Source organism: Solanum lycopersicum, chromosome 10, assembly GCF_036512215.1.
Source record: "Solanum lycopersicum chromosome 10, SLM_r2.1".
NCBI classification, from domain to species: Eukaryota; Viridiplantae; Streptophyta; class Magnoliopsida; order Solanales; family Solanaceae; genus Solanum; species Solanum lycopersicum.
Window position 1 is genome coordinate 34253622 of NC_090809.1, and position 23031 is coordinate 34276652.

Below are 23031 nucleotides of genomic sequence, written 5' to 3' on the forward strand. Positions count from 1 at the left end.
TGATGTAGATGCTCAGCACTAGGGGTTTATTCTTGAGACATCAATTACAAGACCCACATGCTCATATAGCAAAAATGAGGTCTTTGTGCAAAAGTTGTGTGGGTAGAAAAGACATAGATATGGACATCATTGGGTTTCATGTGTTTCCTTTATCACTCACAGGATATTTCGCTACATGGTTCATCCAACAACCGAATAACTCTTTTCATACTTGGGATCAGTTGAGAGATATGTTCTTTGCAAGGTACTATCAACTGTCCAAGAAGAACAACGACAAATATAAGTGTCAAATCCCGAAAATACACCCTAGAAAATAGGGGAATCTCGGATTCCAACAAGCGTACTTAATCTCTCAAAGTTCTTGTACAATCCCTTACATATAATTCATCGGATAAACATATTGTAAAGTAGTGGAGAATTAAAACTTTTTACAAACACACTTCATAGTCTTTAAAATCACATTCATATAATGTCATAGGAAATACTAAGTCTCAATCTCATCATCTTAAGACACAAGAATACATGGGACACGGATCATACACAATACGTAAGTAGAAATACTTAGTCTATTACAATACTTAAAAAAGAAATATAAAAGACATATATGCCCTCGAGTCAATTGAGAACATACTTAAACATGTCTTGAACGGTTTTATGGTTGAAGTCTTAACTTCCCAAAAACTCCTCACCTGCCAAGAAATATAGAGATAGATAAAAGCATTGTTTTGTACAGTCACATGTATTAATTATTACATAATGCATATAAATCATCAAAACAAACTTTTATTATTACAAATATGAATCTTTTATTTTAAAAATCATATTATAATCATAAGAACATAATTTAACAACATAGAAACACATAAAAAAGCATTTAAATCAAATATAATCATTTTAAATGATACTTACTTCACTGCTACAGTGAAACGTTCACTGTACAGTGAAGTTAGTTGTCATAAGCTTAGACACATTCTAATGTGTAATCATTCACTTAAAGTTTAAGTAAGAACCATTTAATCAACTCAAAGAGAGACCCCCTATACAACCTCTCTAGGCATGCCTAAATTATCCTCAAGACTATTTATAATGAGTCACGTACGCATTTACAAGACATCAAAGCATAAATTTAAGATTCTTTTACAAAATGTAACTTCAACTCTCACTTCAGTGAGTTGTGACGTGACTGCACATACAATCCATTAGATACACACTCAGGAGTTCCTATACACTACCTATGACAGGGTCATTCTCACCATGTGTATCAACATATAGGTAGTATGAAATTCTCCTTCCAAAGGCTATAAAAAGACCTACTTAACTAAATCATGAATGTAACGTCCATGATTGACCTCTTGAAGATTACATACCTAATCCTTAAGAGTACATTTGATTACATCATGTCCATAAAATAAACCAACTTCCCTAACTGAAGTCATCCTAAAGGTTTTAATAGATAAGACATGAAGAGATCATCCCTTATGCCCTCTTCTTGCATTAGATAAGGAATCCTTACGTTACTTTTGATTAGGAACACATTCATTTAGATATTCATAACATTATTCATTATTTCATTAAGAGTCTCCTACATCACATAATGGTCAATAAATTAATAGTCTTTGACAAGATCTAGGAACTCCATGAAACAACTTCAAAGACTATTGTAAAATATGTAGATAGCATCCCATACCACCACCTAAGCCTCATAAACTTCTCTAATGCTAATAGGTATTCCGTATGATGGAATAGACCATAACCAACATAGACCATGGTAGAAAGACATGGAAATCCAAAGATCTCGTCTACTCCAAAGACGTTGTTCAACTTGCTAATGGTAAAACATAAACACATGCCATGTAGGCACATGCTTAAGGAATTTAAAGGGCATGCTTTGTAATCTACTCTTACTCTTTAACTACAACTACTTTTTTTACCATACTCACTTGGTGCTAGCCTTTGTTCTCATAGAGTAATTAATGCATAAGGTTCACATAAAAGGGTTCCATAACATGTTAATAACCCAATCACATAAACTTCTCTAATGCTAATAGGTATTCCGCATGATGGAATAGACCATAACCAACATAGACCATGGTAGAAAGACATAAAAATCCAAAGATCTCTTCTACTCCAAAGAGGTTGTTCAACTTGCCAATGGTAAAACATAAACACATGCCATGTAGGCACATGCTTAAGGAATTTGAAGGGCATGCTTTGTAATATACTCTTACTCTTTAACTACAAGTAATTTCCTTACCGTACTCACTCGGTACTAGCCTTTGTTCTCATAGAGTAATTAATATATAAGGTTCACACAAAAGGGTTCCATAACAAGTTCATTACCCAATTACATTAACCTATAAAGAATGTTCCCCTAGGGCTACCTCACAATGGTGACATGAAGATCATGATTACATTCTTAAGGATTAATACGATGTCATTCCAGCAAATTAAAGTCTTTCTTTACTTTCAAGGATACCATTACTGCTTAGAACTTCATCATTCACAACCTTACCACTAGGTTCAAATTTTCACATAAATGACCTTATTAACATCATTTAAGGTGACATGTCATTAATAAATTAATTACTAAGAAACTTTAGCATCCTAAGTCAATACATCACATATTGATAATCATACATACATTAAGTAAATGAGACAATTCAACCAAGACAACGTACAACATACTTCACTTTAACTCATAATACATGTCATTCTAAAAACACATAAACATAACCATATCACTTTCAAGTAATCTTATCCACTATCATACTATCAACAGTGTGACCAATACAAACTCATATAGTCAATTATGAATTACCAAGGATCAACCCTAAGACTATACATATAAGCCACATTAAAGTCTAACATGATCCCCTACAGAAAATCAATAAAACACATATACATCCATATTACTTAACATGTTGATAGATTTCATCATACATCACATAATCAAATACAGGATTAATCACATTACTTCAAGTATTTCCCACAAGGCCATGATAATCCTATTCCATAAAGTAACTCCGACAAGGCCACGACAATTACAAGTAAAACACATAACATTGCCACCATAAGTGGACCATACCAATCAAATCATAGTTTAAGTATAAACAACAACAAAATAAAGGAAATAGACAAGCCTACCACCACTAAATCCTTAAAACCTCAATTCGATGCTAAATCATCCAATTCAATCATCCATGAACATAAGTTCAACATAAAGAATATAATTATCTATGAATTAGGTTAATTTAATGTAAATTAATCAATCTAATACAATCCAGAATTCAATTTACTACTATTATTACATAAACAAATAGACCACATAAAACTACAAAAGAATTCATACACATTAGAACATTATCAAGTTCCCCACAACTTAGTTAAAAACTAGAGTTCATCAACTTTATGGGTTCATAGGTAATCGAGGTAAAAATAATCAATACAATAACAATTTTATACATAATAAATGTTTAAAAACAATTGATGAATGAACCCATGGTAGAATCATGAAAATGGACAATTCAACTTTGAAAACTTTAGAAAACACCTTGAGAATTAGGATACTTGATGAAGAGTGTCTGAAGCATCAAAATACATACCTTGATGAAGCTAATACTTCACCTTTATTAAGAATTTCCACTAAATTCATCACATAAAGCTCTTCTTTGACTTTAGACTTCAATGGAGTCTTGGGAAATTTCTAAGAGATTTGGGGTTTTGATTTGTTAGAATGAAATCTTAAATGTGTTAAAGACTTACATACACACTTAAAACACCATAAATACCCCTAAAAAAGGGGAAATACTCTTATTTGTAAGTGCGGTGAAATTATCATTTTACCTCTCACTTAACGGTGATGCTGCATGTAAGGACCAACAGACCGTCCTGTTTATCCGTTGTCTGGGATATAGGCTGGTTGTTGACCTTCTCTATCCCATGTCTATGTCTCAATCAATTACACCCTACCAACGGGTCGTCGACTGAACCACCCGGCGTCGATTGCAAACCGTTGGTTGGTAGTCTTTGACTGCCTTTGGATCAATTTTGTGTCCTTCCGCAAGGACACTTGGATGGTCCTTGGGGATGTATTCCCGGACGTTTCCAACCCAAATATGACATTATACGAGTTTTTAACACCAATGACATGAATTTTATCTAAAACAAACACGTAAAACCCGACGAATGATGCCCTGACTCAAAAGGTTATTTGAAGGAAACACTTTAGAACGTCACTGACGTTCTGGGACGTTTGACCTCCAAACTTCATAAAACTCGACATACTTCCTACCCATCCTATTATAACTCATTTAAGTACCTTAAAACTTCAATAATCACATATAAACCCATAGAACCACATATTATCGACATTGTTGGCATAGTCGTTGAACGTCTTGGTCGTCCTTTGACTTTTCTTTATCAAATAAACTGAACTCTTCGACACTGCCTCATTATCACATCATATACCTATTTAGGAGCTTTAAAAATCACAACGAACATGCTAGGATATAACCTAAGTCATTTTTGAGATCATACAATAAGGTGAATAACTTTTTGGCACTACTAGGAAAGTCAAAAGTAGCTCTTTTGACCAATTTACTGTATTTATGACAGGCATTCCAAACCATTGTATTGTTGAGAGTCATGGAAAAATTACTTATACAAGGTGAATGATGACAACAACAAAGCAGTACTCGATACTATTATGGGTGGCTCCAATGGGGAATGTATCTATGCTGAGATTCAAGATAAGTTGGAGAAGATATCTCTCTACAACAAGGCTTGGAGAACTAGAATGTCAAAGAATAGGATAAACACCTTTTCTCTACTAGCTACAAACAACCCAACAAAAAGATAAGATTCATGAAGAGTTCGCACTCATAATACCGGAGCTTCGGTTGGTCTTGAAACATGTAAGCCGAGGTGTAGAGAAGTTTAATGCGACAAAATATTTGACTAATAAAACACCTCCAGTAGATGATTTCTATTATGATGAGGATGCCTATGTAGTGAATAATTAGACGGTGGTTTCCGATCTAACCCCCAAAGCTCCAATTAAGAAAATGTGTCAAGGTCAAGATAAACAAGGTCAAAACTATGGTAACTACAACTGACAGAGTCAATATATCCGATATGGGAACTACAACCAGCGAAAAAAAACTTCAACCATAAAAATATGGTAACATGAATGATAGAAGTGGGCTATATGTTCCCCCACAAAATAAGGAAATTGCTCCAATGGATAGTGGAAGTAGTGTGGCGCGAAATAACGATATGCAGTAGAAGATGATGAGGACATTCGATGTGAGATATCATAATGTCAATGATATGAGAGGTGACATATATAAAATTAGACAAAAGGTAAATATACATGCGGTCTCGATAAAAGATCTTGAGCTACAGATGGCTGAGTTGTATATTAGAGGATACTCATAAAGTGGTCGACATACTTAGACCTTCACTACATTTCCCTTAGAGATTAGGGAAGAAGATAGAAGATGGTAAATACCGATGATTTATCACTATCATTAAATAACTTTTCATCAATGTCCCTTAGAAAGAAGCTTTGGTACATATGCTCGGTTATGCTATGTTTATGAAGGACATGATTATGATGAAGAGACATGTGAGCTTTAAACATGATTATAGAATGCAACGTTGTAGTGTTATATCTACAAGATTTCTTGTGCAGAAGAATGAACATACTCGCGCCTTAACTATTTCATATAGGATGGGGTTGCTACACATTGCTAAGGAACTATCTGATCTTTGGTGAGAGTATAAGTCCCGTTTCTCTATCCATTAATAAGAAGTTAGGCTTGGGTGAACCAAAGCCTACTATGATGCGGTTTCTTATAGGCGATTGAACTGTGAAGAGGCCCATCGCTATACTCCGTAATATGCTTTTCAAAGCGGAGTCATTCATATTTCAGAACAATTTTGTGATTATTGACATTGAAGTTGCCTTTGACTTCCCCATTATTCTAGGAAGACCATTACTTGCAAGTGGGCATGCATTAGTAGACATGGAAAACGGGCTGATGAAATTTAGGTTGAACAATGAATAATCAATATTCAATATATGTAGGTCCGTGAAGTAGATTCAAATGGAATCTACTATATCCTATACTTTTTAGAGTGTATCTAAGGTACAAATTGAAGAGAGACTAGGTGTGAAGGCACTAGCGGCAATTATCATGAACTTTAACGCTGATGGTATCGAATAGATGGGTTTTTTGTGGCTTTACTTGAACGAAATGAATATCGGTCAAAGTTGAAAAAATTGGAGTTGGATAAGAAACATTGCGAGGCTCCACCTACAAAACAATCTATTTAAAAGGCACCAAAATTAGTCCATAGGTTTGTACCACCTCATCATAGGTATATGTTGTTTGGTAGAGGTAACACTTTGATGGTGAAAATTGAAGAAAATTTAAATTGACAACAATTCAAGTGCTTAGTTGCAGTATTGAAGAGGTGCAAAGAAGGCATTTGTTGGACAATTCACGACATCATTGGGATTCCCACCGATATTTGTTCCCGCGAAATACAACTCATGCCCGATCAGAAACAAAGTATTTATCATTAATGAAAGTTTAATACACCTATTCAAGATCTACTGAAAGAGGATATCGTCAAGCTGTTTGATGTTAGGGTTATCTATCTTATTACGAACAACAGTTGGGTGTGTCCTAGTCAGTACATGCCTAAAAAGGGTGGGATGACAATAGTACCTATTTAGAGGAACGAGCTTGTTCCCAAAAGGGACAATGATTGGATGAAGAGTTTGCATGAACAACTGGAAGTTGAATGCGTGGACAAAAAAGGACAATTTTTCCATGCTCTTCATGGATCAGACTCTAGAAAGACTCATTGGCAAAGGTTTGTACTGCTTTCTTCATGGGTATTCGGTCTACAATTAGATTTCTATCGCTCCATAAGATCAATTCAAGACAACCATCACTTTTTATTACAGGACCTCAGCATTAAAAAAGATGTCATTAGGGTTATGTCATGTATCGGCGACCTTCCAGCGTTTTATGATGTCGATATTCACTGATAAGGTGGAGGTCACTATTGAAGTGTTCATGGAGGATTTTTCTCTCATTGAAAATTCTTTTGATGTGTGTTTGATTAATTTCGTTGAGGAACTCAAAAGATATGAGTATTTAAATGTTGTGCTAAATTGGGAGAAATGTAACTTTATGGTGAAAGAAGGCATCGTGTTGGACCATCGCATCTCCAAGAAATTTATAGAGGTTTATCGAGCAAAATTTGAAGTAATTGAGAGGCTTCCTCCACCAAACTTTGTCAAGGGTGTGAGAAGTTTTCTTGGGGATGTTTGTTTTTATAGAAGGTGTAATAAGGATTTTTAAAAAATTACACATCCATTGTGGAAACTTGTTGAGAAAGAATGTAAGTTCTATTTCGATGAATCCTTTTTGAAGACATTTGGAGAGTTGAAAGAGAAGTTAGTATCTGCAACCATCAGTATTTCACCAAATTGGAGTGAGCCTTTTGAACTGATGTGTGATTCAAGTGGTGTTGCACTTGGTGTGTTATTGGGATAGAGAAGGGATAAAATCCTTCACCACATCTACTATGCCGTAAAGACCTGAACGACGCATAAAAGAACTACACGTTAACTGAAGAAGAACTTGTTGCAGTAATATTTGTATTCGAGAAATTTCACTCCTATTATCATTGAATGATGGTCATAATGCATAACGACCATTCTACCTTGCGTATCTAGTTCGCGAGAAAGAATGCTAAGCCAAGGCTTATAAGATGGGTACTATTGCTGCGATAACATGATTTTGAGATTAAAGATATAAAGGGGAATGATAATAAAGTTCCCAACCTTTTGTTAGATTTTACGATGAACCTATGTGTTAATTGGGAGAAAAGGATGAAATTGATTATGAATTACCATATGAACATTCATTGGTCGCGTCTCAGGATTTAATGTAGTTGTTCGCAAACATTCTGAATTATCTCGCTAGTGATGTAGTTCAGTAAGACTTGACCTTCCAGCAAAATGTTCATGCATGATGGGAATTAGTTCTTCTTGGATGAGCCTTACTTATACCGGAGTTGTTTTGATGGGATTATTTAGTCATTGTGTACCTCAGGTTAAGATGCTGAGTGTTTTTGATGCATGTCACTCCTCTCCTGTGGGTGGGCACAATAGTTGTATCCGGAATGCACATATGATATTACATTGTGGGTATTACTAGACAACCATTCACATAAATGTTCACGATTTTTCCTTATCAATTGATCAGTGCCAACGAGATGGAGAAATTTTGAAATGAAAAAAACTACCCTTGAATCCTATTATTGTGATTGATCTATGTGATGTATGGGGAATTGACTTTATAGGGCCATTTGTGAGTTCTCATTGGATGAAGTACATTCTGGTGGCGGTGTACGATTTCTCGAAATGGGTAGAAGAAGTTGTGCATTCTAAGAATGAAAGAAAATGTGTCACCGCATTCTTGAAAATGAATATCTTCTCCTTATTTGTCCACCTAGGGACATTATTACTGATGGTGGGTCTCGCTTGTGTAAAAAAAATTTCAAAGGGCTACTAGAGAAATATGGTGTTTTCCATGATGTTGATAGTCCTTACCATCCAACGACTTGCGGGCAAGTTGAGGTGTCCAATCATGAGATGAAGCAAATTCTGGCAAAAACGGTGAATGCTTATAGAACGGATTGGTCAAGTAGGCTACATGATGATCTTCAAGACTACGACACTAGTATATGGAAAGGTTTGACACTTGCTAATCGAGCTAGAGCACAAGGCGATATTGGCAATGAAAAAATAGAAGTTTGATTGGACTAAAGCGGCAGAAAAAAAACTAATTAGGTGGAATGACATTGATGACATTCTCCTAAAGGCCTACAAAAGTTCATCAATCTACACATAGAAGATGAAGAATTATCACGACCAAAGGATTGAAAGGCGAAAATTTGTAGTAGGTGATTTTGTGCTTCTATTCAACTCTAGGATATGCTTGTTTGCAGTAAATTTGACGTCCAAGTGGACAGGTACATTCCTTATCACTAATGTATTCCCACAAGGATTGGATGAGTTGGAGAATAAGGAAGGTGAAAAGTTCACCGTTAATGGGCAAGGAATAAAGATCAATATGGGCCATGCGAAGAGTGTGCATGAAGTTATTGAGGCCTATATTCTTGATGAAGTCTGATTAGTCAGGGCCCTGTGTCGTGCCGCAATGTTAAATCAAGTGATTCTTGGAATTCAATTGAAGGTGTACCCTCTAGCCAACGATAGGTTTTTATTTTCCTTGTAGAAATAGTCATAGTTTTTATCCCTTTTCTTTTCATCATTTCATTGATTTTTATGCGTTAATATTCTCTAGAGACTAGAATAGGGTCCATTTTACAAAATATTCCAGCGAAAAACAAAAAGAATGGCCTAATTGGTGTAACATGTGCAGAAGGCAAAAGATAAAATCTTTTTTAGAAAAATGGTCTTGTGCAGAAGTCGACGGACCGTGGATTGTGTGTGTAGATCCTCGGTATATTCCCAATTTGTCCTATGTCTTGAATTGATCGACAGTCCAATAGATGAACAATCGACAAGGTCTCCTAGGTTAAAACATGCTAGTGACCCGACCCGACCAGGATAGTAATATTCAATGACATAATTTTTCAAATTCACTCCCTCTTCCATTTTCATTAAAGTTTGGTTACATAATTAATTATTTTCTTTATTTCCTTCCTATTTCATTCATAATCAATCTCTTCAAAACTCAAATCACCCCATAGGCGTATCTAACATCGTCGTCCTCTTAGAGGACTTAGAATAGTCTCTTAGCTTACATCATTATATTCATAGGTCAAAATGCAGAAAATTCAAAACATTTCATTACATCTACTTTGAGGCTTACATAGACCTCTACATACCCATAATATTCATATATGGTCTACATAGACACTTCATACAGTAAGATTACATAGTCTTCTACTTTTATTTCACATAGATATAAAAAATATAACATAGTCTAAAATGGATGTCTCATATCATAAACATCCAACAATAGTATAACAATTTGGGCCTAGCCCATACATAAATGTAATACAACCGCATATAGGCTATACAATGTTTAGTATCCAAATAAAGACGAAAGAACATAAGACTTTTAAAAACTAGAACAACTTTATAAACTTGATAGTGGCATTACCCTCAAAAAGAAAGGACCTACCAAAATCGGAAGATTGAGAGTTCCAGGTCTTCTTCCAAGTCGTCTCAAAGTGCTTTCAACAACTAGAAGCTAATTTTTTAGGAAAAAGGGAGAAAATAGGGTTATTACAGCACTTGTACTAAGTATGAAACCATATATACACATATCATGAAATAATGCTAAAAAGACCATTTCATTAAAATATGCTATTTCACCTTTAAAAAGCCTTATGCACATTCAAGACGGTCATACAATTCAATAAAACATATTCATTAATTCTAAGGCATGTGTCTCATAAGAGAAACAAATAATGATTCTAATCAAGTCAACATGTATATAACATAATTGAACACATAGTAAAAGCAACTCTATCAAAAGTTATATTAGCAACAACAATTAATTAGAGTTCATCACAACATACGAAAAGTAAGAGATTATCCAGGAACCTCTATTAAGTTAACAAGTAAAATGAGTAAGAAAAGCCCCATAAGTTTTCTCAATCAAGTAACTCAAGAAGACCCATAACCAATGTCAAACTTAACATATTATGTCATTAAAAGTACATATCATCATACTTAATAAATAGAGAACAACACATGTTCATAAGTTAAACCAATAATCATGTAGAATAATCTATGTGCAACATTATCATGTACAAAATACGTACAATAATAAGCATATTCATATATAAGAACCTTCTAAAACTTCCTTCAAGGCAAACTAGTTAAAGGTATAGGTAGAGTCACATACCCTTTCCTAAGCAATGTCAAACCTCTTAAGTCACCTTAGTTTGTTTGAACTTAATTACTTCATTTTAGTTTAAGGAACACGTGCCTTAACCAACATAGACCACCAGAGAAAAATGTGGAATCCGATGTTGTAAAACCTTACACAGATGAAAGGTTGTCTACCGGCCAAAGTAAAACCAAACATTAATGTAGCTTTCTACGTGGATTCACTAGCTAGTCTTCCTATGGGGCAATATAGTTCAAGAACTAACAGATAGGTATGAACACTCTACATTAAACTTGGTAATTTGAGCCTCATCTCATGGGAATCCATACGATGAGTATCCCGCATAGGGGAGTCAATACCTCATGTTAAACTATTGGGTGAATCTTCCTCTACGGAAAGTCAACACCTCCCATTCTCAAGTTCACTAGGTGCTAAGCAAAGATCCTTTTGAAATGCCTTTAATCTGTTAAATAATACTTATTTTTTAATGTAGGTCATAGGGTCTATAACTTGTATAATCTACACCATCATTATAGACCAATAATAATTGTATGAGGATACCTTTCATTACAAATCAATATAGATGAGGTTAGAAAATTTACATAATCATATCCTGATAACGAACATTCTTAAGTTATCACAATCATTATAGCAATTACATCTTAGCCAACACCACAAAAATAAAAGTCTAGATATTTAAATTCAATATTATACCAATGATATCAATCGTAATACAAGGTATACTTTATCATCACTTATATCATAATTAACCACAATTGAAGTAAAGTCTAGGGATCACAAGACTTAAAATCTCTCCATCATAATACATAATCAAGGTCTTACCATCAACCTTTCACTAGGGTGTAATATAAACATACAACAATAACCAATTATAATAACAAAATCAATTGAAACAATACATCACAATCCACCACTTACTCATAGCTTATTACAAGAGACTTAGGTAAAAGTCATAATCATGATCAATTATTCAAGAACTATAATGATACGACTATAATCCATCCAAATATATTCATAACTATCATAATTACATGATATAGTAGTAATTAAACCAGTAACAAATTCAATTGAACCAACATTACAAATTTATATCAAGAAAACAATCTAAGGTTAAGGGGAATAGGTCACTTTCTACAAACTAAACCAATCCATCAAGAAATAACAAAATTGAGTTATAATAAATGTACATTTATCCATAATATCAAAAATATATCATAAACTAAACAATTTGAAAGATCAATTACGACATTGGAAAATATCTACTTGAAATTTATACTTTTGAAATCAATTTGATAAAACCCTTTGGAGAAAAAAGTCTCAAAGGTGAAAGGAATACCATACGTTATTGTTTGATGAAGACTGATGAAGAAATCTTGGTGATTGCAGCCCTAAAGAGAATGAGTCAATAAGCCTGCTAAGATCTAATTCCTTCAACTCGATCAATTCTTGATCAAGGTGTTGTTTGGACTTTACCTCAGCCACAAATGATGCCTCGGAGTTACTATGGACCATGAAACCACCATTCGATGAATCTTCCAACCTAACACCAAATCTGGATAACCTATTGAAATCATTCCATAGGACATTCTTGGCTTACTATATATGAGACAGACTACCCCAGTTAAGACGACTTAAAGCATCCATAACCACGTTGGCCTTCCCAGGGTTATAGGTAACACTCATGTCGTAATCTTTAATTAATTACAACCACCTTCTTAGTCGTAGATTCAACTACTTTTGATTAAACACATATTGTAGACCCTTATGGTCAATATACACATAAACATGAAAACCAAACAAGTAATGCCTCCATATTTTCAAGGAAAACACCACGGCCGCTAACACAAGATCATGAGTTGGATAGTTCCTCTCATGCACCTTATGTTGTCTAGAAGCATAGACCAATACTTTCTTATGTTGCATAATCACACACCCTAAACCCACTCGAGATGCATCACAATATACAACAAATCCTTTTGTACCCTCCGGTAGATTCAGCATCAGAGCGAAACTAAGTCTATGTTTCAGGATATTGAAGCTTCTCTCAATGCCTCCGACTACTCAAATTTCTTATTATTTTGGGTTAAAGTAGTCAAGGGAGATGCAATGTAACATTCCTGAAAAACTTATATCTAGTGAATAGTCTAATAGGTCTTTTAGAATCCATACTAGGGATACATAGGGATTCCAATGCCCAATATTGAGAAATATTGGGAATAGTGTAGAAAATTTGCAAAGGGGTACTAGCCAATTTCTATATAATACCCAAGAAGAAATTATTGGGCGTATTAGAAAATATTGGCTTAAAGGGTTTTATCCATATATATAAGTATTAATGAGCTTATTTAGGAAATGTATCTGCAATGAAGACCCTAAGCTAAAATTAAGAAATTTATCAGTTGCAAACGCATCTTGTACTAGACATCCAAGTTTCAGGTATAGTACCATAAGTACATAACCATTTAAAATGATCATGTCGTGTGAGCAGTACCCAATGACATATTGAGGGTCCTTGGGACAATAAGTGAACATTCCCAGAGTAACCATAAAAAATAGTTTGTTAGGAGAGTACAACCAACATATGTTAATGAACACGTGCAAGACATGTGAAGAAGCGGCCAAAGGAGGGGACCACCCTAACCGAATTCGGTAATGGTAGTTAGGGGGAAACGTTCACAAGGGACAACTCCATGTGTGGCCTAACTTCCTAACCAATTCTAGACAATAACCTAATTCAACAACTAGATAATTATACAAGGACCAAACAAAATAAAATAATTAGTGAACCCGACAACCTAAGAATAAACGGGTAACACTAACCTAGTAACTAGTTAAAGAGACAACCCGAGTACCTAACCTAGGATGGTCCAAAAGGCTGGTTATTGTCCTAAAAACTTAGGGATACTTTAATAATTACAATAGTATAATTAATTAATTAGGTTAGAAACTTCATTAAGACAATCACAAGAAAGGGATAATCTAGTAGCTAACCCTTGATGGTCCAAACAGTTAGTTACGGTCTTAACAACTTAAGGGTACTTTAGTAATTACCTTAGATCACCTAATTAATTAAATTATCAATTTATTTTATTTATTTAAATGGTAATAACTAAATCCTTTCACTAACTTAGGATAATTCAACAAATATCCTAGTACTTAACATAGGATAGTCCTTAAGGGTTTATTATAGTGCCAATGACTTAGGGGAACATTAGTATATACCCTAGGTCCCTAGTTTAATTAAATTTTGGATTTAATTAGTTAATATAAAGTCAAAATGTTTACCAAAACCATAGTCAACATCAACTTCAAGATTTGACTAAGTGTTATGTTCTCCTATGTTTAGTAAACTTAAGAGGTTCGTTTTGATAATTGGTTAATTAGTTTTTTAATTAACTTATTAAACCTATGTTTTATAATATAAGATCACTTCAAAAACCTGAAATTCACAATTAAAATATTTGGAAAGAAAATTCAGGAAAGAGGAAGTAACGAAGAACGCTAAAATAGAAAAAGGGCAATGACGTTCTTAGGCGATTTCGAGGTAAATTCATGGTTTCGTTCGAGGTTGTTTTCATATATTCAGTTCTACTAAAGATATGTATTTCTCTCTCTGACTTATTTATCCAACAGAACTTTCTTTCCAACTATTCAAAGATCTTCAAATCTAGGGTTGTTCGAATGTTCTCGTCGAACTCGTTTGTCCCTAGTATCCTTTTCGATTCCATGTTTAATAGGTTAGACATCATGTTGTTTGTATGTGTTTCGGGCTGATATTATTTGTAATGTTCTTGAAATATGATTGTCGATTAATATATGAATTTGTGATTGTATAATGTTAATACTATCATGAAAATTATGAATCAGTAATATGCTACGTTACGTCTGTGATTGTGTTAAGTGATTTCTTTTTTTTGGTTGAATGTTGACTTGATGTTTTTTTGACGTTATGAAATTGTGAAAGTCATCAAATGTTAATATGATTCAGTCCAATATGTCTTATAAACGTTACCCTAATGTCATGAAATAAGATCGTCTTAAAAGATCTCTATAAAATCATAACTTGAACGAATTTGAAATCTTATTCCAATAAAATTTGCTAAAACATGTTGGTCGACAAGAATGCATTTCAATGGATAAGGGCTTATGCTAATAATTTAAAGATTGTATAAGGGTTCATACATATTCTATTTAAATACGAACATCCGTCAGATTGGATTATGTCAATAAAAATGGCTTAATGGTTTAACATCCCAAATGTTTAATTAATACTAATAATATGTGAATTATTGTGTAGTAAGAATATCAAGTATATTATAAGCACTTATAAAGTAAATCAATGAATCCACAACAATAGGCAATGTAATTCATTGGGACAAATCCCAACATGTTTTACAAGAATGAACTATGAACATGTGTAACTTATTAAAAGAAGTGCTCATCGTCCATTAACTATAAAATTAAACTACTGCACTAAGTAAGGAAGTAACGTGAGTTATAACATAATTAAAGGGGTCAAAATTAAGTAAGTGATCAGAATGGGGTGTTAAAGAAAGTCAGAAAGGTATTACTCACACCTAAGTTTATATGTTAGATGTAACTAACAAATGAAGGTGTTAGAGCGTGTGAGACTAGTCTCATTAAGACCTAAGGATGATGAGTAAGGACAATTCACATTTATCAATTTAAAGTAAATATGATATGTAAGGACAATTCACATTAATCAATGTAATGTAAGGATGATATGTCAGTACAATTAACATTTCATCAATGTAATGTAAGAATGAAAATACATCGAAAGAGTAGGTAACTCAATCTAGAAGCAATCTTCCATAATTCTTGAGTAAACTTTAAAAGATAAAGAAGATAATGAAAGTGAGCATAACACCGATAGACTAGTTATGAGCATGTTCTTTTAGGGGTATGTCTAATGCTACGAGGCTACAACAGAGGTGGATAAGTAGTCTCATTATGTCCCTAGTCCTTGAACTATGCCTAGTCAAAATAGGAACTAGCCAATGATTTCTACCTAAGAAAGATAGGCATGTACGGTTTCACCTTGGCCGGTGCTTCCACCCGATTTCGGTATTGGGCAGACATATGACTTCATGTTTAGCTCACAATTTCTATGTTGTTTAATGCTCACGATATGTTCGTTTTTCAATATAGCTATGATCCATTACTTTTTGGTGTAAAGTGAACACTCGAGATGGATTCGCTCTAGCCGGGGATCTCCCCTTTTTGGTGTTGGACGGACACCGGATTCAATGAGTATCTCACAGTGTCTAATATTTATTTTTACCGGTGAGTCACCTCGTTTTAGTGTGAGGGATACACTAGATTTCATGTTAATCTGGCATGATCTTATTCCTAATGATGTTACTATGAATGTGAGAATGATGATATGATGGAACATATATTTAAGGTGACCAATGATGAAGATCTTAAGAATGTCAACTGTCAATATAACACTCATGAAGTTTCAGCAAATAATAGGCAAAGCCAAATAAGATTGGCTGATAATTATTTATTATATAATGCCAATAAAGGAAATAGAAAGCAATGTTAATTAGACATCTTATAACTTTCCTAAGATGAAATTAATGAAATAAATGGCATGACTATAGTTTTTCTTCTGAAACGTAAGAAATGTATAGTATAAAAAATTACTCACTATAAGGTAAGGATATCATTCCTTACTATTTGGATTACTTAATTGATTCATTGATGGTATGGGAATACAATGAATCATTGCATTTGCTAGTGAAACATAGGACCAAAGGAATTATTAAACTACACAACAAGAAGAAGAAAAACACTGAAAATAAAACAAAGTAAAGATCAATGAGCTCTAGGGTTGGGGGTTAGAAAATTTTCAAATCGTCGCCTGAGTGGTTCTAAAATTATATTGATGATACTAATGACTTGTAATAATATAGAAAATGAGTTGTGTTCTTTGAATACATTAAAATACATCATATTTATACCCCAATTCACAATTAATGAATTAGGAAAGTCTAATGACTAGACATTCCAGAAATGACATGTTGCTTAGGAAGAGCTTTAATTGATCATGCATATCTTTATGTGTATGTGTGCATACACCCATACTTAGTACAAGTGGTGTACTGAACACCAACTATTTACTATTTTTATAGGTGCAAGTAAGAGGACAGATTGACAAAACTTGCAGCGGTATGGACATCAATGTTCTCCAGACCATTTGGTAGGTCCTCTTTATTTTGAGGATGCTACAGGTTTAGTCTAGCCTTAGTTTTAGCATAGTAAGTGGAGGTTGTCCCTAGCGTTTCTTTCGTACTATTTTCAAAGCTTTGTAATAAGGCATATTTTGAAAACTATTTATGATATATTTATCTTCTATTTCGAATTGACTCTTACAATTGATGGTTGTTTCCTTATGTTGAGCTTAGTATATGATTATACTCTGTAAGTAGTATACGAAGACTATGTATACTTCATAGGTTGATAAAGTTAAAAATTTTCTGCAAAATTTAACTAGATAAATGTGATGATTGAAAGATGAGGCTTGTCTGTGAATTTTTATATGACAACAACGCCTGTGGTATTTCAGATTCTAGAATCCGGGTCGTTACAAATTTGGTATCAGAGTATGATGTTAAACTAACTAGGAACTAAAACTATAAACAACCATGTTACGTAATTTCTAGCTTATGGTTGTGAAATACATCACAATCATTACTTAGAGACTATGCAATGATAGGAAATGTTCCCTTCCTCTACTCTTTATCGTGCTAACTAGATCTTTGACACTTTGTGTCATTAAAAGTATCTAACTTCCTTCTTGTGTGAATGCGTAGAATAATACACACAAGAATTAGGATGACCAAGTTTTCTAATTTTCCATACTCAATATCTCCCCTTTCCAAGAAGGGTAAATGATTGACATGCCCAGCGTGACTAAAAGATGTGTAGTAACTGTGGTCGTTCGCATTGAGATGAGTACATAATTGATTCTAAATGCATGCCACGGGTGTTAGTGAAGAGGAGGACGCTGAGATGGCGGCATATACGCTCAAGGATAGGGCTCAGGTATGGATTGGCTCACTAAAAGTTATGCTACTATAGACCGTCGAAAAAGGGTTGTGAGGTTTCAGTTTCCAAATAAATTGGGTTAAACGGGAAGGGAGTGGTTCAAATCCAATAGACCAAATAATTTCAAATCTTAAAAGCTAATAAGATTATATCTAAGGGGGATTTATACCACTTAGTTTGAGTCAATGTCTTAGATCAAGAAGTCCCTTCCATTTATTTAGTGTCAATAGTTAATGAGTTCCCTGAAATATTTCCGAATAATCTACCAAGAGTCCCTCCTTAATGTAAGATCAACTTTTGTGTTTATTTAGATCACAACCCTAAGCCAATTTCTATTACCCCATAGAGGATGGAACCTGCTGAACGCAAAGAGCTAGAGTTGCAATTAAAAGATTTACTATATAAGGGCTTCATCTAGCCGAGCAAATTCCCATGGGGTGCTCCAGTGTTGTTCGTTATAAAATAGGATGCAAACCTTAGAAGGTGTATCGATTATCGACAAATAAATAGTCACTATAAAGAACAAGTATCCTCCTACTAGAATCGATGACCTCTTTTACAACCTCCGAGGTTAATGTTTCTTTTCCAAGATAGACCTTCGATCAGGCTACAATCAACTTAGAGTGAGGCAAGAAGATGTCCCTAAGACTTCTTTTCGTACGAAATATGGACCTTATTAATGTAGTCTTCCTTTAGTACCTTGATTCCTTCGTCATAGTATTCATAGATGACATTCTCATTTACTCTAAGTCCAGAGAAGAGCATGAGGTACACTGAAGAAAGACATTGAAGTACTCAAAGAACATTAATTGTATGCAAACTTCAGCAAATGTGAGTATTTGTTGAGATCACTTACCTTTCTTGGTCATATTGTTAATGACCAAGGTGTTAAGTTGATCCGAAAAAAGTTTCAGTACACGTGTGAAGCTTAGCACTTCTTTTAATCCACAAATAGAAGGGCAAGTAGAACGTACCATTAAGACTCTTGAAGACATGTTGAGATCATGTGCTATTGACTTTAAGGGGAATTAGGATAGATTGTGTACTGCTACAGTCGTCAAAAATCCAATGGTGATAACAGAAAGAGTACCCTTGAGTTTGAAGTATGTAATCAAATCTACTTTAAGTTATCACCCATGAAAGGGGTAAGGAGATTTGGTAACGAAAAGAACATAAATACGGGTTATATAAGTCATTATGAGATCTTTCAGCGAGTAGCAAATGTTGCCTACGAACTAATGTTACCACAACATTTAGCTTCGTCCATCTAGTGTGGCACGTTTCAATGCTAGAAAAGTGTCTAGGTGATCAAACATTTATCCTACTCGACTAAAGGTTATAAGTCTATGGGAATCCTTCCCTAAGAATAGGTTCCCGTTGCAATTTTATATCGTCAATTGAAGCGAATGCAGAACGGGGAATTTCTCACCGTGAAGGTGTTATGGAGGAACACCCTTTTCAGGGGTAAGTGGGGAGGCCGAGGCCGATATACGATCCGTTACCCTCATTCATTCATTTCTTAAGGCCACTAATCTCATATAGCTTATAATAGCACCATGCGAGTTAAAACACAGTTATGTTTGCATTTCATATGCTGTTGGGTGTAGCATAGACATGTTTTTTCCGTATTGCATGATTTGTGATGTGTATTAAGTTAGGTGTGATTGAAAAAAGAAGTTCCAAAATCTCAAATATGAATCTTCAAATAAGCTTGAGTAATATGTAACATCCACAGAAAGTGTAAATCATATATTCACATAGAGTAAAGTTTCAAGCATGTTAAAGTATTTTCGAAAAATCAACATCTTTGTTTAAATGATATGTAGTGTCATTCGGGGACGAATGTTTTTAGGAGGGGGGGATAATGTAACATTTTTGAAAATTTTATATAAAGTGAAGAGCCCATTAGGTCTTTAAGAATGTGTATTGGGGATACCTATGCATTCCATTGCCCAGTATTGAGAAATATAAGGCACATTATAGAAAATTGTCTAAGGGGTAATAGTCAATTTCTATATAATACACAATAAACAAAATATTGGGCATATTAAAAAGTATTGACTTGAAGTGTGTTAACCGTATATCTAAGTATTAATGAGCTCTTTTAGGATAGGTACCTGCAATGAAGACCATAGGCTAAAATTTAGAAATTCATCAATTGCAAACAGATTAGGTACTAGACAACCATGTGTCAAGCCTAGTACCCTAAGTACATAACCATTTATACTGATCATGTAGATTGAGAAGTTCCCAAGGACATAGTGAAGGTCCTTCGAACAACAAGTGAACATTACCAAAGGAACCATAAATAATAGTAAGTTAGGAAAGTACAACTAACACATATTCAATAACATGTTCAATACATGTGAAGAAGCGGCCAAAGGAGGGGACAAGCCTAACCAAATTCGGTTAGAGTAGTTAGGGGGAAAAAAGGCACAAGGGACCACTCCATGTAGGGCCTAATTTACTAAAAATTCTACACTATAACATACTTCCCTAACTATGTAACTAGCCTAGTACAAAACGAATCAACTTATTAGTGCACGCGACAACCTAAGGCTTAAGCGGATGATACTAACCTAGTAACTACTTAATGTTTCAACCTAATACCCAACCTAGGGTGGTCCAAAAGGTTGGTTTTGGTCAAAAAAAATATAGTAATACTTTAGAAATTACTCTAAGCTACTTAATTTACTATTTTATCAACTTAAATAATTAATTTAAAGGGGAAAAACAGAAATCAAAAATTCAGATTTCGGTTAAGACAAGAAAGGGACAACCGAGTACCTAACCTTGGATTGTCCAAAGATTATGTTAAGGTCTTAACGAGTTAAGGGTACTTGATTAATTACCTTAGGTCACATAATTAATTAAATTATCAATTTAAACAATTTATTAAAATTGTACAAAACGAAATTCTTTCACTAACATAGTATAATTCAAAAATATCGTAGTACTTAACCTAGGATGGTCTTTAAGGGTTGATTATAGTCCCGATGAGCTAGGGATCCTTTATTACTTACCCTAGGTCCCTAAGTTTATTAAATTAAGGATTTAATTAATTAATATAATGTGAAACTGTTGACCGAAATGATAGTCAACACAAATTTACGTATTTGACTAAGTATTATGTTCTCTTATATTTAGTCGACTTAGGAGGGGCTTTTTTGTAATTGGTCAATAAGTTTATTACATTTATTTATTATAACAAAGTTTTATCATTCAATAATAGTTCCTAAACACTTGGAACGAAAACACAAGAAAAAGGCAGTTATGAAGAACGCTAAAATGGAAAAAAGGCAAAGACGTTCTTAGGAGATTTCAAGGTATATTAAAGGTTTCGTTCGAGGTGGCCTTTGTAGGTTATGTTCTTCTTAGGGTATGGGTTTCTCTCCAAAACTTTTTTCTCCAAGAGACTTTCTTTTCAATGATTCAAAGATCTTGAAAACTAGGGTTGCTCCCCTGTTCTCGTCGAACTCCTTTGTCCCTAGTATCCTTTTTGATTCCTTATTGAATAGGTTAGAGATCATTTTCTTGGTATGTGGTTCTGGATGATCTTATTTTTAATGTTCTTGAAATATGAATGTGGATTAATCTATGATGTTTTGATTGTATAAAATTAATACTATCATGAAAATTAGGAATGGATGATACAATAAGTTACGTGTGTGATTGTGTTAAGTGATTTAGGTGTTTTGGCTGAATGTTGACTTGTTGTTGTTATGACGTAGTGACGATGTTAAAGTCATCAAATTTTAATATGTTGATGTCCAATTTGTCTTAAAAACGTCACCCTATAGTCATTAACTTAGATAGGCTTAAAAGATCGCTATGAAATCACAACTTGAATTAATTGGCTATCTAAATCCAATAAAATTGGCTAAAACTATTTGGACAAAACGAATGCATGTTAAATGCTAAGGGATTATGTAAATTATTTAAACATAGTCTAATGGTTCATACATGTTCAATTTAATTATGAACCTCTGTAAAATTAGCTTATACCAATAAAAATGGCTTATTGGTTTAACATCCCAAATCATGAGACAATACTAATCAATATGCCAATTCTTGTGTAGTAAGAGTATAAAGTATATTATTAGCACTTCTAAAGTAACTAAATGAATCCCTATCTATAGGCATGTCATTCATTGGGACAACTCCCAACATTCCGTAAAAGATTGACCAATGAACATGTGTAACTTATTGAAAGAAGTTCGTATCATCCGTATATGATGAAATGAAGCTACTACACTAAAGTAATGAAGTAACGTGCTTTATAACATAATTAAAGGGGTCTTAATTAAGTAAATTACCAGAATAGGGTGTTAATAAAAGTAAGACAAGTCATACTCACAGCTAAGTTAATATGCTAAAAGTATACTGACGAATGAAGGTGTTACAACATGTGAGACTAGTCTCATTAACACCTAAGGATGATATGTAATGACAATTAACATTCATCAATGTAAAGTAAGGATGATATGTAAGGATAATTCAAATTCATAATGTAAAGTAATGATTATATATAAGGATAATTAACATTGAATCAATGTAAAGTAAGAATGCCAAGTCATTAAAAGAGTAAGTAAATCTCAATCTAGAAGCAAGCTTCCATAATTTTTGAGTCAATTCTATAAGATAAAGTAGATAATGAAAGTGAGCATAGCAGTGATAGACTAGGTATGAGCATGTGCTTGCACATGTAAGTCTCTAGCCAGCGGTTTCACCTAAGCGAGCTAGGCATGTAAGGTTTCACCTTGGCCGGTGATTCTACCCCTTTTCAATGTGGGGCAGACACAAGATTTCATATTTAGCACACATGATCTATGTCGCTTAATGCTCACGATATGTTCTTGATTCACTATAGTCGTGATTCACTCTTTTTTGTGTGGAGTGAACACTTCATATGGATTCGCCTTAGAAGGCGATCACCCCTTTTCGGTGTGGGTTAAACACCAGATTCCATGAGTACCTCACATGGTCT

The 23031-nt window shown here is 34.0% G+C and overlaps 2 protein-coding genes across 2 annotated transcripts; both read left to right on the top strand.

Moving 5' to 3' along the window:
* Positions 1 to 7043: 7043 nt before the first annotated feature.
* Positions 7044 to 7571, top strand: LOC104649786 (uncharacterized). Its single transcript, XM_010329329.1, has 2 exons — positions 7044 to 7340; positions 7449 to 7571. The coding sequence occupies exons 1-2, from the start codon at positions 7044 to 7046 to the stop codon at positions 7569 to 7571; spliced, it is 420 nt and encodes a 139-aa protein (XP_010327631.1).
* A 911-nt stretch (positions 7572 to 8482) lies between these two features.
* On the top strand, positions 8483 to 9215 carry LOC138338805 (uncharacterized). The gene is made up of 2 exons (XM_069289891.1): positions 8483 to 8816; positions 9031 to 9215. The coding sequence occupies exons 1-2, from the start codon at positions 8483 to 8485 to the stop codon at positions 9213 to 9215; spliced, it is 519 nt and encodes a 172-aa protein (XP_069145992.1).
* The last annotated feature ends 13816 nt before the right edge of the window (positions 9216 to 23031 follow it).

Excerpts from the sequence above, each read along its gene's own strand:
- LOC138338805 (XM_069289891.1), top strand. The coding sequence starts at position 8,483 with ATGTGTCACCGCATTCTTGAAAATGAATATCTTCTCCTTATTTGTCCA. Across the intron at positions 8,817-9,030 it reads TAGAGCACAAGGCGATATTG|TAAATTTGACGTCCAAGTGG; the intron begins GCAATGAAAAAA and ends GCTTGTTTGCAG.
- LOC104649786 (XM_010329329.1), top strand. The coding sequence starts at position 7,044 with ATGTCGATATTCACTGATAAGGTGGAGGTCACTATTGAAGTGTTCATG. Across the intron at positions 7,341-7,448 it reads TGAGAAGTTTTCTTGGGGAT|ACATTTGGAGAGTTGAAAGA; the intron begins GTTTGTTTTTAT and ends TCCTTTTTGAAG.